Source organism: Orcinus orca, chromosome 3 (assembly GCF_937001465.1).
Source record: "Orcinus orca chromosome 3, mOrcOrc1.1, whole genome shotgun sequence".
NCBI lineage: Eukaryota > Metazoa > Chordata > Mammalia > Artiodactyla > Delphinidae > Orcinus > Orcinus orca.
The window spans coordinates 21,303,959-21,320,501 of NC_064561.1; the positions used below are offsets into that span (position 1 = coordinate 21,303,959).

The 16,543-nt window shown below is 39.6% G+C and overlaps 2 protein-coding genes across 3 annotated transcripts in view; both read right to left on the reverse strand.

Annotated features, from left to right (window-relative positions):
- LOC125963843 (UDP-N-acetylglucosamine--peptide N-acetylglucosaminyltransferase 110 kDa subunit-like) overlaps nt 1–16,543 on the reverse strand; it is a 303,144-nt gene that overhangs the window by 182,328 nt on the left and 104,273 nt on the right. Inside the window, exon 2 of one of the 2 annotated variants that reach the window (XM_049707416.1) lies at nt 4,492–4,678. The exons of the other annotated variant lie outside the window; for it this stretch is intronic. The gene's annotated coding sequence lies outside the window, so the exon portion shown is untranslated. Of the gene's footprint in view, nt 1–4,491; nt 4,679–16,543 lie in introns of those variants that run through there. 2 annotated transcript variants of the gene reach the window in all.
- LOC125963848 (UDP-N-acetylglucosamine--peptide N-acetylglucosaminyltransferase 110 kDa subunit-like) lies at nt 4,668–8,114 on the reverse strand. Its single transcript, XM_049707419.1, has one exon. It carries the CDS (start codon nt 8,082–8,084, stop codon nt 4,944–4,946), a length of 3,141 nt encoding a protein of 1,046 aa, XP_049563376.1. The 5' UTR covers nt 8,085–8,114; the 3' UTR covers nt 4,668–4,943.

Genomic DNA, 16,543 nt, shown 5'->3' on the forward strand with positions numbered 1-16,543 from the left:
AACATTTGTCATTTCCTTTCAGTTTCCGACCTGCTCAGATTGAGTCCCTCTAGACTCTTTCTCAGCTGGAAACCTGATCTTCAACCCCTTTCCCTGACCTCGATGGTTACCTGCCTACTTTAGGCCTCAGGTGCTTTAGCTATAAAATGATATAGTTGCCCTTAATTCTAAAGTCTTCTTTCTAAGGCTGTACAATTTGGTGGCTCCTTGAAAATGTTTCTCTTTGCTGGTTTTAATTTTGTAGAGAATTAAAACCCCAGCCACTCTAAAAGTAAGTTACATTGGATAAGGAAAGTGTGCTTTTCTAGTTAGATTAACAGGGATGGAAGATGACTTAGTATGTTTTAAGATACTCATGATCCGTTCTCGTCAGAGTCGGGGGAAGAAGGGGAAGAGAGTTAATAAAATACCAAACGATTGTGACAAATTAAGTTCACCAAGATGTAGCTGATTAGTTTCTACTTGAATAAGCCACACAAATCCAATTCAAGTTGTCCTTTATTCTTCTAAGAAGGATCCCAGTGAACTGAGTCCCATGTTCAGTAACTCCACGTTCAATGGCTTAGTCTTTAAAAACTGTTATGTTGCTGGAAGAAGAAATATTGCCCATCAGTCCTAATTGATGTCTACCTATCATGCACATTTGGAATAAATCGATTACTTTGATCTCAGTGTGTTACATTCCAAAGGGGCAACGAGCACACGAAAATTTATGAAGTCTCCATCTTCTACACTGAAGTGTGCAATAAATTACGTATTATTTGGCCGTGAATTCACAAGCCATAGAAACCACGCCATTAGCAATGTATACAGTGGTAAAGAGCAGGTAATGAGAATGATATAAAAAAAAACAGACTGTGTATGTTAGCACTGCTGCCAATTAAGCAATTATTAAATGCATTCATATGCATCTACGCTAGGTAAGCTCTTTGAGGGCGATTGCTATGAATTCTACATACCTGTCAGGATACTATATATAGCCCACTTTCTATGGCCTTTATTCAAAGACGCTGAGAAAGGGTTACTCTGGGTAAATTCAGACCTTTTCTCAATATAGAATTTGTTCAACATGCATTCTGAACAGCAAAATTTCACAGTATTTTCCTACACTAATTGCCACCTCAGCAAATGCAGGATTAAGTATAATGGATTATAAGAAGTTAGAAAGGAAAGATGGAAGAAAAGAAGGAAGGTAGAAAAAAGGTGGGTATGGAGTACTTCAACATTTACGTAAAGAGTGGACCTAAAACTAACCTGAGGTTTCCCTGAGCTATTAGCATACGCTATGGAAACTCAAATGAAAAAATAAAAAAAACCAGCAAGGGAAACTCAAAGATTCTTTGTTTTTTCACTTTACTGCATACACACGTCCACCTTAAACAATCTATATGCTTATATCCAATAAGAGAGCATTGTTTTGCAAGGCTATTTGGCTTCTATCAGCATGTAAAGGTCGGACAACTCAACTTTAGCAGAGTTAGCCTTCAGGTGAATAATTGCTTCTTTCAGGTTGCGAGCATTTGAATTTTCCAGAAACGTTTCCCAAAATATGAAAACTAAAAGAAGGGTCCTAGGACAGCGTCCTTTAGAAGTTTTATAGTATCAAGGCTTTTGGAGGAAGAGAATCCTTGTCGATTATCAACACAGTGATTCCAAGCAGGTCAATTTTTGCTGAGAATATTATATAACAGAACCCACTTCACCTCCATTATACTGACAATGATCTTCCTTACTTCAACCTTGTGCTTCTTAGTAAAGTTGAAAATACTGAGCCAAGAACAGACAGTGACAATGCCAGAGACTCAGATGTACCTATAGGTGCCTTCAGACAACATCAGCCACCCAGGCTAAAGTCCTGGTTTAAAACATCCCAACATGAATGAATCTCAAAAACCATATGCTGAGCAAGTGAAGCCAGATCAAAAGGGCACCTACTGTATTATTCAACTTACATGAAATTCTAAACTGGGCAAAAGTCATCTCTAAAGATAAAAAGCAGATCCGTGGTGGCCTTGGGGTGGGAGATGGGGATACTTTTGCAAAAGCCTAGGAGGAAACTTTCTAGGGTTTTAGGATTGTTATCTATCTTTATGGGGGTGCTAGTTATACAAATGTATACATTAATTAAAAGTCACTGAACCGTTGACTAAAAATGTCTGCATTTTATTGTATGTAAATGATACCTTAATAAGGTTGATTACAAAATGAACCAAAAATAAAACAAAGCAGAAGAGAAACCTCTCAAGACCTCAAAGGAAATACACTGTTTTCTTCCAGGGTACCAGATTGGAAATGAGGCATTGGTCTGTTCTACCCTCAGATTATCCCTACGATTATCTAGTCTATTTTAAAGCACTAGAGTCCCCTATCAGGAAAACTCACCCCATGTTTAATTACTTTGATTTCTTCTGTGCCTGTTCTCCCAACACAGTGAAGCCATTCACAGAAAAAAACCTTTTTCCAACTTTGCATCATCACATATTCCTTCCAAAGCTATTATGTATGGAATGAAATTTGGCTACACTTTGTAAAAATCTAGCTTTTTGAGGCTTACAAATCTTAACAGTTAACCTATTGTCTCCACTGGAATTTGCAAAAAAAATTATTTTGAAAAGGAATAGTTGAGACTTGACAGTTTTGTTTTTTGTGATTTTCTCTTCCCCTAAGAGAGAAGTGAGTAGGTATGAGAAACACATACATAAAGGAAAAAAAATTATCTTGCTGCCTTTGCATGGTTATAATTTATAGGAGGCCCTTATCAACAATAATCTATTATCAGAATCAATAAAATATAATCTCCATGAAGGCCAGGCCAGGATATTTGTCTCTTTTTCAGCAGATTGCAATACAAACAACATTCATGGATATGCTTCTTGATGATCTTTGTAATACTGTAACAGTTGACCATTTCCTCATGCCTCTTCCCCTTAACTTCAACCTGGTTTTTCACTAATGGCCTCACATTTCCTTCTCTAACACTTGGTTGTGGGCCTCTTTTCCAACTCCAACTCGCATTTCACTCCGGAACCAAAGGAAGACTCACACCTTCCTGCTTTTTAGTGATACCTCAAGGTCATTACCATATTGTGATCACCCTGAAGAATAGCCAGACAATTGTTATTTCAGAGCCATCTGACAGTTTGTAGCTCTAAAAATTAACTAAGGACCGCATTTGTCAAAAATATCCTAGTTTAAGATTTTGGTAATACAGCAACAGTAATTCCAAAGTCATTATGCTACAGTTGCAGATTAAATAGACTAGAAAAAGGAAGCTTGCCAGATGGTGGTTTACATTATCTACAGACTGTCTCGGTTCAAGGTTAACTTCCCTGGGAGAAAACCCATAAACCCAGAATCATCAAAAATAACCTGCACGTGCAGAGGGGAGACAGCTTTGCTTGTCAAATTTTACATTCTTTCTGATCTCTGGGCCCTGGTGATTTATCTCCCATGGAATGGAATAAGGAGGGGAACAAGTAGGGACAGTCCCTTCGAGCAGCGGGCGCATGCCTGGCATGTCCTTACCTGCTTTCAAGGCTGACTGCTTCCCACACATATGTTGCCTTTTTTAAGCCTCAAGCCCGCGATCCTTTGCTGAAATACAATAATTTCATTTCTATGGTTTTCAATACCAAAAACTCAACCTCCAGGAGGGCTAGAGTCTAATTTGTACTCCAAACCAAGTAGCAGTGAAGTTCACTACTACCGAGGCTGAATCCATAAAGACTTCAAGACCACGTCCAGAAGACAAGTTATTATATATAATACCCTAGAAGGTCTGAAACATAATTATCATATACATAGCTGGTCCTTCAGAGCTTTTTACCTATAACATGTTTCTTTGATGAAAGTTATTTAATGTACTGGAGATAACTGTGACTTACTGATCAAATATTTGAATACTTATACTTATCTGGGATTTCATTTCTGCTGAAAGAAAAAGGAAGAACAGGACTCACTAAAAAAAAAAAAAAACTTTAGAAATGAAAGTAAAAATCTTATCACACACTATGACTTTTGGAAGCAGCATAGAGGGGCAGTCAACGGTAAAACACTGGTGAAATAGGTCAACACTCTAGGCCAAAAATCCATTATTATTATCATCAGTGACAGTACCACAACTGTGCCCTTCAGAATTAATAATCACTCCTAAGGATCTTCATTTGGCACCAGATGATGCGTTTAAGAGAAACGCTCTGGGAGGTTTTGAATCAGACTTGGGTTTTTGTTAGCCAAGTTACAGGAGAATTTTTAAAGTGGGGGGACGGGAAGAAGGAAACGGACCAGGAAAAGAATTTAAGCCATCATCTATAAACCAACAAAGCACTGATAATTCCAAACATTATGTCAGAAACTAAAATGACTGATATAGGCTCAAGTGGTTTATAAAACCTATAAAAAGACTACACCAGCAAAATCCCCATTTATCTGTAGAGTTCAGAAACTAAAACAAGGAATATTTTAGCTTAAAAGCTTATCTCAAGAGAATCATATACACTTCACATGAATAAAAATACCTGAAACCAAACATTTTTAAAAGCTCCAATACCCAAAATATAAAGAAAAATATTAATTCAGAAGACTCAATCAATCCATGATAATCACAAAACGGCTGGGCAATCTCTATCTCCCTTCCACACTAACCATCCATCCCATGGAAGACCAAGGGAGATCAGACCTTCCAGACTTACCTTCCAGACCTTCCAGACACCTGGCTGCTGCAAAATTCTATGGAGACTCCTTGTGGAACAGCAGTTTCCCATCTCTTGTGTCTCTTCCTATCGTGATCATGCAGGAAGCAAGTCTGGCTGTGCTATTTCTTATCATTGTCTGTCACCCATCTGCAACATGGTATTGTACAGATAAGGAAAAAGTAGTTCCCTTTCCCCCAGAAGGTTGAGGCTCAGGTACAGGGGTAATTCTCCTGTGCACACAGTCCTTATTTAGGCCGACTCAGTGACTTCAACAGGCTTAATCATGTGATCAGGTTTGTTGCCAGCTGCGTAATGCTCCCACATCTGTAGATAGAGCCGCTCTAGGTCCATTGTGTATTGTTTGGTGTTGAACAGAGGACTAGATGTTCTCTGCTTCCAGACTTTGCCACGAAGTTTCTTCAGGTATTCTAGGTCAGTTCCCAGTTTCACAGCTATGTCTTCATATTCTTGTCTATTTTTAGCAATAAGCTCAAGACAGCCTAAACAAGTGAGCTGGGAAGCTGCAACTCGGGAAGCAAGAGTCTCTCCTGGCATAGTCACCACGGGTGTCCCTGACCAAAGGACATCCATCCCTGTGGTGTGTCCATTACAGAGTGGAGTGTCCAAGCAGACATCAGCCAGCTGGCCTCTCCGAACATGTTCCTCTTTAGGAGCAACAGGTGAAAAAATGATACGGTTCTGGGGAAGGCCCATATTTTGTGCATACTGTTGAATATTAGGTTCTCCTACTGCTGGAAAACGCAACAGCCACAGTACACTATTGGGAACACGCTTCAGAATATTTGCCCACATCTGCAAAGTAGATGGGTCAATTTTATATAACTGATTAAAGTTACAGTACACAATGGCATCTTCCGGTAACCCGTACTGAGAACGTGTGGTTACAATAATGGTACGGGGAACCTCCTCTCCAGTGGCAGCCTTAATGTTGATCTGGGTAGTTGCCAGTCCATTGCTAAGACTGAATCCATTAATTGTTATCTGAATTTGTCCTCTGTTAATCATTTCAATAACTGCCTCTGCAATAGTATTCATAGGAATGACAGGCATATTAAGAGCTGTATTACTGCTGTTTGCACTGTCTCCTCCATCAGGACATTTCATCTTGACAATCTGCACATCTGGGAGACTATCAAGAAATGCTTTGAGGTCGATGCCATTCAGCACAATCCGATTGTCATAAATGTGCCCATTGGACTTAAAATCGATGACTGCTTTCTTCTTCAAGTGAGGGAACATATTAGCATGATCACCAATAAAGAAAGTATGGGGCATATAAGCCAGTTTCTCAGAATACTGCTCAGCAACTTCAGCAGGTGAAGTTTCCTGATCAGTGATGATATAATCCATGAAAAGCACGCCACTGCTCCCAGGGTAGCCCAGCCACATTGCCTGAATAGGAGCTGGCCTGAGAGCAAAGAGTTCATTTCGAGCACCCCTGGTATAACCATTCATATTTACAAGGATGTGTATACCATCTTGATGGATGCGATCAGCTGCTTTCCCATTGCATGGAATCTGAGAAAGATCAATGAAATGATGGGCTTCTGCCATCACCTTCGCTCGGAAGTTTGTGCCATCATCTGGGCTCAGGGCATAACAGAATACCTCAAATTTATCAGGATTGTGCATGCCTGGAATAGACTGCATAAGATGAGAAGTAGGATGATTCCCAAAGTCAGAACTCACATATCCTACACGCAGTCGACCATCACTGAGCTTCAAGTCTTTTGGATGTTCGTACGGTGGTTTGTGAAGGACACTGATCTCATCCAAGCAGAGGTTCCCATGGCTCTCAGCAATAGCCTTCCTGAAGCCATGAGAAAGAGGATAGAGCATACTATGATGAGGCTGCACAGAAGGCAACCTATTCTTCTCCAGCTGGTCAGCCACAATGCTGACCAACTTCTTCATTCGCTCATCATAGTCTGTCCAATCACAGACAATCTGCAGGCAATGAGCCAAATCACAATAAGTGTCAGGAAAATCAGGTTCAAGCTTCAGAGCAGTGCGGTAAGAAGCAATTGCTTCTGGAATATTCCCTGAATACTTGTGAATGGAAGCCAGATTGCTGTGGGCATCCGCAAGTGCAGGGTTAATCTGAATGGCACGAGTATAACACTGCAAGGCTCCCTGAACATCCTGCATCTCCTTTAGAGTGTTTCCCATGTTACAGTAGGCATCAGCAAAGGTAGGACTGATTCGAACAGCCTCCTTATAATGCATCAGAGCTTCCTGCAGTTTTCCCTGCTGCTGCAATACACTTGCTAAATTTGAATGGGCAACAGCAAACTCTGGGAAGACTTCTAATGCTTTACAATACAAGCGAACTGCCTCTTCAAAGTTTCCCTGGTCTCCTTTGATATTGGCTAGGTTATTCAGAGAGTCTGCATGGGTGGGACACAGCCGCAGAGCTGTATTATAACAATCTTCTGCTTCGGCAACACTGCCCTTCTCTTCCAGAGCGTTGGCTAGGTTGCAGTAAGCATCAGAGAAATGTGGTTGCAATTCAATAGCTCGCCTGTAGGTGTCTATTGCCAGATCTATCAGGCCTTGCTCATAGTATACACAAGCCAGGTTGGCATGTACCACTGCATGATTTGGGCTCAAGCTTAGGGCACAAAGGTAAGCTGCCACAGCTCTGTCAAAAATCCGTGCCTCTTGCAAGACATTTCCTAAATTGATATAAGCATCCAGAAAATTGGGGTCAAGGGTGACAGCCTTTTCAAAGTGATGAATTGCAAGCCAAATCTCCCCTTGTGCATTGAAAACACAGCCAAGATTACTCCAAGCTACTGCAAAGTTCGGTTGCGTCTCCATTGCTTTCAAATAACATGCCTTGGCTCCTTCCAAGCGACCCAGGGCTTTGAGCAGGTTCCCCAGGTCACTGCGAACACAGTACAAATCAGGATTGCACTGAAGAGCAGAGACGTAAGCTTGTACTGCCCCTTCCATGTCGCCTGCTGCTACCAAAGCGGCTGCCAGGTTAATATAACCATCGATGAAATCTGGCTTGAGATGCAATGCATGCCGGTAATGCTCAATTGCTTCCTGCAACTGCCCTCTTTCCTTGTACACATTCCCCGAATTCGAATAGGCGTCTGCCAGAAGAGGGTTCTGTTTAATTGCCAGAGTACTAAAGTGGGCAGATCTGTCCAGCCTTCGACACTGGAAGTGTAGAGATGAAAGTAATAGAAGTACTCCAATATTGTCTGGCTCTTGTCTCCACAGCTGCATGCAGTGTCTCTCAGCTGCCTCAAAATCTCCTGCCTGATATTCTCGATGTGCCAACTCAGCTAACCCTTGGAAGGAAAGCATACGTTTCGTTGGTTCTGTGCTGTCGGCCACGTTGCCCACAGAAGACGCCATCTGGAGGGTCTGCAGAGAGTGAGAAAAGGGGGTAATTGAGTCCCGCTGCCGCCACTACTGGCAAGAATATTTCTAGAGGTAGCAAATACGAGGGCAGCAGCCATACCACTGCTTTGGCAGGCTTAAGCGGCGGCGACAGTTACAGGCACCGAAACTTAGGAACTCTGGTTGGTCGTCTAACTCTCACGCTCTTGAAATCTTCATTCTTAACCCTGCCCTCTTCCACCATTTTTCTCCTAATCAGGGAATAAAAATTACCTATACACTTGCCTTAGAAGAAATCAAAAGTCAGTAGTCCAAACACTTTTCAAAATTTTGTTTTCTGCCCAGTTGGAAAGGAAATACATGATTGACTTTACTTCATCATTCATATAGTCAATGTGGAAAACATTAGGGCCGTGAATTTCAATACAGTAAGATCAGAAAATTTTAAATTGACCTTCCCAAACCACTAATAAGTAATCGATGTTGTATATAATGCTAAAATCTTAGAGACTGAGTTTGATATTTTAAAAGTTCTGAAAGGATTAGCTAATTTCTCTTCTCATGCCTCAAACCAGAGTATTACTTTTTTAAAAATAAATTTATTTATTTTTATTTATTTATTTTTATTTTGGCTGCATTGGGTCTTCAATGCTGCGTGTAGACTTTCTCCAGTTGCGGCGAGCGGGGGCTACTGTTTGTTGCGGTGCCTTGGCTTCTCATCACAGAAGCTTCTATTGTTGTTCCACAACTCTATGGGTTCCTTTTTAGGTCCTATGAAGAACCCTAGAAATTAATTCATGGAATTATAGGTTTTTGCAAAATTGTCAAAAGTGAGATATTTTCACTTCCATCAGGTAAGACCAGCGTCTCTTTCTTTGCCAATTTTCCTTCTATCATATTCTGCTATGTTGGATCATATTGGAATGGCCACAGGCTTTTTTGAAATCTGGCTAAGGAGATTTTCTTTTGTTCTGTGGTACGCGGACCTCTCACTGTTGTGACCTCTCCCGTTGTGGAGCACAGGCTCTGGACGCACAGGCTCAGCGGCCATGCCTCACGGGCCTAGTCGCTCCGCGGCATGTGGGATCTTCCTGGACCGGGGCACGAACCCATGCCCCCTGCATCGGCAGGTGGACTCTCAACCACTGCGCCACCAGGGAAGCCCTAAGGAGATGTTTTAAGTGAGGCTATTATGTGATATTCAGACATCACCATATGTAATTGACTATATACTATCCCATTACAGGAATAACTTCCAGTACTCATACTGACTACTCTACTGACTTAACTAGCACAAGACACAGAAGCATAAGGACAAAAACCACCTTACAATATAGCCATGTCTTGCACTTCACAGCTCTCAAAGCATGTGCGTTTGAAGAAGAAAAAAAGAACTGAAAAGTACAAAACCAGAAGCTACTCTGTGGAAAATTATTTCAATCATCAGGCATGTGAAAGATAAGTCAAAGATTCAGTTCTCATCAATGCTTAGTCAAAACGGAAATTTTCTTCTGTCAAGAATATACTCCAGGGGCTTCCCTGATGGCGCCGTCGTTAAGAAGCCACCTGCCAATGCAGGGGACAAGGGTTCGAGCCCTGGTCTGGGGAGATCCCACATGCCACGGAGCAACTAAACCGGTGTGCCACAACTACGGAACCTGCGCTCTAGAGCCCGTGAGCCACGACTACTGAGCCTGCGAGCCACAACTACTGAAGCCTCCGTGCCTAGCGCCCGTGCTCTGCAACAAGAGAAGCCACCGCAATGAGAAGCCTGTGCACCGCAACGAAGAGTAGCCCCCACTCCGTGCAAGTAGAGAAAGCCTGCCTGCGCACAGCAACGAAGACCCAACACAGCCAAAAATAAATAAATAAATAAATAAATAAATAAATAAATAAATAAATAAATGAATATATTCCATGAACAATGTGTGTAATGGAATGGTGTGAATGAGTATTTTATCAGAATCCCTGTAATGCACAAACCTATAGCAGTACTGAAATCAGTAATGCATTTATAATAGTAAATATTTATGAGGAAGTAATCCTTAGAGGTTTTCTCAAAAGTTAACAATGAAAATTAATGTGACATTATCAGTAATAAATTGTGAAGCTGAAATAAACTTTTCTAAACTATTAATAACTAGAAGCAAATTCTAATCAAACATGTTACAAGAAATCTATGTCTAAAAACTACAAAGTTTATTTCTTAAAATTTGATTTCGAAAATACATAAACTGTCGTATGAGGAGGCAGTTAAAGAATATATAGCTAAAAGAGTGGGGGAAAAGTTTTATAGAGACACATCTGGCAGTAGTTCATTTCTAAATGTCATTTTTCTAGATTTTGTGACACCTATAGTATTGATATTTGAAAGCATTTAAAAAATTGTAATTTGAAGATTTGCTACTTCCAGGTAGAATAAAATATTTTGAAGCAAAACAACGTTTCCACTGAGAAAAACAACAAAAAGCCAAATAAAATAGCCAGCATTCAATCAAAAACTTCTAGACAAACCAAGAGATAGAATCATATGGCTAAAATTCTAAGAAAAGAACAGATAATACAAAAATATTTATATAAGATATTGTGTATCTTTATCAGGAAAAGTCTTTATCAAGAAAAGACTTTAAAATCATCAGAATTAATATTATATTTTATTTATTTGTATATTTATATATAGATATTTATATATTTATATAAAGAACTTAAAGATAAAGCCCTAGTTAAGGCAGTGACAATAGCAGTAGCAGTGGGAGTGAAAAGAAATGGTTATATTCAAGCATATTTTGTCAGGAAAAGTCCAAGATCAAATGTCTGACTGCATACATGGGATGGATAGACGGAGTTGGAAAAATCAAAGTTAACTATAGAGGTTCTAGTGAAGATGGGGTTGCCGTCACCCAACCCAAGGGGCTGCGATCATCCCCAAGGCCTAGGAGACTCAAAGGGAAGGTCATGGTCAGAGGCAAAGTTAATTGGTGGGAAAATAAGACTCCCAGTCTCTCCATCTCCTTATACCAGTTTTTTTTTTTAACATCTTTATTGGAGTATAATTGCTTTACAATGGTGTGTTAGTTTCTGCTTTATAACAAAGTAAGTCAGTTATACATATGTCCCCATATCTCCTCCCTCTTGCATCTCCCTCCCTCCCACTCTCCCTATCCCACCCCTCTAGGTGGTCACAAAGCACCGAGCGCATCTCCCTGTGCTATGCGGAAGCTTCCCACTAGCTATCTATTCCTTATACCAGTTTTGTTTTTCTGCTCATATACGTAGCAGCATTTCATTCAAGGGGAAAGTCATTGATCTGACTGGTCAAATTAAACAACATAGTTCAAGGCACATTTACAGTGGTTAGTTCCTCCACAATTTAGAAAGTCGCATTCACAAGTTCCCTCTTCCTACGCTGCGGAACACATTGGCCATTCCTCCAAAGTTTCCACTCCACAGAGTGGATCAGAGATGACCTGAGCCCAGAACTGAGAGCTTGGCATGAGATGATGTCAGCCCCACGTAGAGCTCTGGCATAAGTTATAACCCAACCCACCTCTACAGAGAGCTCTGCATGGAATCCTGGGAGTAAACTCAGCCATAATAATGGGATTCTGTTTTTCATTTGCTTTTCTTCCTTGCTTAACTTTCCCTGGCCACTCTGACAAACAAACTTTCAGGCGTTCCTGGGCCACTCACTACCTTTATTCCATTTAATCTCATCCAGATTCCCAAGAAAATTACTAACTATAAGGAGGGAAATTTGGAACATGGTGATTTTTAGATGCCTGAAATATACAAGTCATTGAATCCAGTTAACTAGCAAATTATCTGGATCTCAAATACGCCAGTAGAATAGCAGACTAAGCTCAATTTAATGTACTCTTACTGGAGACACATGTAAATTGTGGGTCAATTTTGAAAAAGTTAAAAGCACATAGCTGAGATTAAAAGAAAGAAAGGAACACCTGCATGTTTCAGAAAGTAACAGAGAAATTAAATCCAGAGAAAGAAGAGCGGACTGATGTCTGTGGGTTCCGTTCCTTAGTATAGGCCTTATGTAAATAGGGGCTGGAGCTAGAAATCTAACATTACCTTGAGGCCAGGAATTTAGACTCAGGATGGAACAATATTGAGAAGTTGGTACAGATATCCCCCAGAAATTTCATGAGGAACTGCTTAGTCCATTAAGAGGGCCAAGGGCGGTGGCGAGGAAGATTGATATCTCTTGAAAACATTCAGGTACAGAAAACATCAACACCTCTGAAAAGTAGGCCTCTCCTTCCCAGCGTTGTGATGGCCAGGTTGTCACTAACCTGTAAGGCCCTGTATGAATCAGAAACTGCAAGGAGAGTAATTCAAAGAAAAACAGATGCAGGATGGGTGTGGCAGTAAATCCTAGGACCCTATCAGAAACAAAATTAAAACCACTCTAAAGGGAAATTTTAACAAACCAGAGCAGATATATCCTAACCAGAATAGAATAATAATTCTCAGGAAGTTACTTTAGTTATTTAAGTAATATTCAATGCATTTCCATGGCCAGGCCCTTTTGAAGAATTCTAAAACATATACAAACAATTCGTTTACATCTTATATATCCCACCATCCAGAGCCAAATTCACTTAAGTACTGTACTGGTGGAAATTGGGCAGCACTATGGAGACAATAAAAAGGTGTTTACCATCAAAAAACATCAAGGTAAGAAAGATAATGTCTAATTTTTAATTATCCTGTGGTTTATTGAAATCTTTTGGAAACCCAAAATAGAGAAAACCTAGGAGGCAATGAAGACTTAAATCTTTAGAGATTTATCAACTCATCTATAAAAGCTTTATTAATCTCTTCTTTTAATACCATTCCGGAGAGGTATAAATGTGTCCAGTGATAGGGTTGAAGAAGCCTGAGAGAATTTCAATTGTTTACTATTCTTGGTCAGCTATTAAGACCTTTCAGGAGCATCTTGATTTTCATGGCATCATCCAACAAAAAGCAGGATATTTTACAGAAAGTCCTGGTCCACTTTTTGGCTTGCTTTTGTGTTTATGTTTTTGGTTTTCTCACATTGGGCGGTACATTAGTCTACCTATTGCATACTCCCTCATTCATGCATGCATTTATTCAAACAATATTTACTGAGTTGAGATATTTAATTAACACCCAATAAATGATGTTTAGATGAATGAATGCGCTTTTTATCAAAGTAAGTGTAAGTACTGAGAAAAATTAAAGAATGTATGATCCCAGCCCCACAAAAGTGTATAATTGTGTTGAGGATATAACATATGCTGGTGAAATAACTAATATATCATATTGGACAGTCTCTAAGTTCAAAAATGAGTTTTTATAAATAATCAGAGCCTAAGGAGGACAAAGAAGGGACAGTTCATTATGGGTTGAATCTATCAATAAATGTACATTTCAGATGAGATTTGAGATTGACCTTAAAGAAAGAAGAGGACTTAGATATATGAACAGAGAACAAAAAAGGCATGGTGATAGCATGTGCATAGATAGTGGGGCCCATATTTATGTGCTTCATTAAAGACAGTCAGAGATAACCCAAATATAACTGTTTCCATGGGTCCATTCTCAGTATCCAAACAAAACGGCAAATCCTATCTTAGTAAAAATAATGAAAAACACAGTCTTTAACAAAGACATTGTGAAGGAAAGGGGGAGAGGAAGGCTTGCATCCCACACCACACAACAAAACTTATTTAATTATTTGTTTCATTTTCTCCCTCTGAAAATTTCCTCTCCCTCTCTCTGTACGTCTCTCTTCTCCCACATCTGGCCACACTCTACCAGCCACCTTTCCAGATCTTTCCAGAACTCTCCATCCTAGTTTCACTATGCCACAAGTTAAACATCTCACAGGTCTCCAGGACGCATCCTCATCACTTATTCCACAAAGACAAACAAAGGACACTTCTCAGGATCACGTTTCTTGGAAGGAAGAAGTCACGAGGAGTGATTGTAAATAATATAAGGTGGAGAGCAGTGACTTAAAATACCATTTTTCCTCTTAGAATGTGAATACAGGGAACTTTGGGAAACTAGAAAATCTAGAAAGGATTCCTTGATAATTATTTATTTTCAATGAATAAAATAAAATGTACTCATACGGCTAAACTCTGACAGATTAATTTTTTCAAAAGTTGCTTTCACACACCTTCACTATTGGGATGTTTGATAAACACATCTTTCTTCTATCTTTGCAGATACTGGCACCAAACTTTCAAACAATAAGAACCTTCCCATAAGTCCCTTGCCAGGCAAGATTAAGGTATAACAATCCAAACAGATTTTTGAAGAAGATAACTGGTTGAAAGCACAGGAAAAGAGCTGGGTTTCTCTTTTTCAACGGTCACATAATGAGTAATGTGGGAATTGGTTTACAAAGTCTCTCTCCATGAGGGGCTAAGGTTAAGATTAGAACTTCTGAGGCCAGAAGAGCAAAATAACTACAACAACACACATATTTTCAAGAGCTGCCCTTTGGATGTGAGGGATTGATTTTTCCCACTCTTTTTTCAGCAGCCCAACTGGTGTCTTTATTAAATGACATAAGAGAATACAGTGTGGCCAAGAAGGCTTAGATTTCCTTAGCCCCAAGTCAGATATTCTCAAGTGACTGTCCACTCAAATTAAAAAGAGAGATTTACAAGAGGAAACTGGATACAACTGAGTGTACTTTTATTTCAGCCCTTTACCTGAATGTTTTGTTTTGTTTTCAGTTCTCCACTGAAGTTGCCTACATTAATATATTTTTAAGAACATTTCCTTACGTTGAAGTATTCATTCAGTATATTCATTTACTATAATTGAGAAAAGCCAAATGACTTAGGCAAATTCATTTCTATATTGCCACAGCAGTGTATTGTGAACTAAATGACACCTGGCAGTTCTTTACTCAGATACTAACTCAGTTAGAAGGCAGAACAAGGATACCTACCCATTCAGGGAAGGAAAGGTCACTTAGCCTCTGCAGCTGTCTTAGGTCTCTTATCATCACAGTAACAAATTGAAGACTAAAAACCATACGATCATCTCAATAGATGCAGAAAAAGCTTCTGAAAAAATTCAATATCCATTCATGGTAAAAACTCTCCAGAAAGTGGGCATACAGGGAACATACCTCAACATAATAAAGGCCATATATGACAAGCCCATAGCTAACATACTCAATGGTGAAAAGCTGAAAGCATTTCCCCTAAGATCAGGAACAAGACAAGGATGCCCACTCTCACCACTTTTATTGAACAGAGTTTTGGAAATCCTAGCCACAGCAATCAGACAAGAAAAAATAAATAAATAAAAGGACTCCAAAATGGAAAGGAAAAAGTAAAACTGTCACTGTTGGCAGATGGCATGATACATAGAAAATCTGATAGACACCATCAAAAAACTATTCGAGCTCAAACATGAACTTGGTAAATTTTCAGGATACACTAGATTTCTATATATAAATTTTGTATTTCTATACACTCACAATGAACTATCAGAAAGAGAAATTAAGGAAACAATCCCATTTACAATCACATAAAAAAGAGTAAAATACATAAGAATAAACCTGCCTAAGGAGGTAAAAGACCTGTACCCAGGAAACTATATGACACGCATAAAAAGAATGAAAGATGACACAAACAGCTGGAAAGATATACCATGGTCACGGATTGGAAGAATTAATATTGTTAAAATGACCATCATACCCAAGGACATCTACGGATTCAATGCAGTCTGTATCAACATATTAAGGGCATTTTCCACAGACCTAGAACAAATAATTTTAAAGTTTGTATGGAAACACAAAAGATCCTGAATAGCTAAAACAGTCTTGAGAAAGAAGAACACAACTGGAGGAATCATGCTCCCTGGCTTCAGACTGTGCTACAAACCTACAGTAATCAAAACAGTATGGTACCGGCACAAAAACATCCATCACTGCAACAGAATAGAGAGCCCAGAAAGAAACCCATGCACTTATGGTCAATGAATCTATGACAAAGGAGGCAAGAATATGCAATGGAGAAAAGTCTGGGCTTCCTTAGGGATGGTTTCATCAATTAATTTGTCTTCTTAAATGGACCATACTTTTCCATGTCTTTGTATACCTTGTGAGTTTTTTGGTGGAACATTTGGCTTTCAAATATTATAATGTGGTGTCTATGGAAATCAGATTCTCCCACTTTCCCAGGGTTTTCTGGGCTTTGGATTGTTGAAGGCTGTAGTAGTCTGTTTGTTTGGGGACCTTTCCAAACTAGTTTTGCAATGAGTGTACTCCTTATCGTATGTAGGCACTGAAGTCTCTGTTCCTTTAGTTCATGTTTAGCTAAGGTTTTGACAGAGATGTCCTTGAATTCCTGCACCTAAGACAAACAAAAACAAATATACACAAGCACATCCACATGCACACTCAAAACCACACACCTCTCCCCATTGTGCAGATTGCTGGATCACTCCTTCAACATTTAGCTGAC

Coding starts and splice junctions, on each gene's coding strand:
- LOC125963848 (XM_049707419.1), bottom strand. CDS start 8,084: ATGGCGTCTTCTGTGGGCAACGTGGCCGACAGCACAGAACCAACGAAA.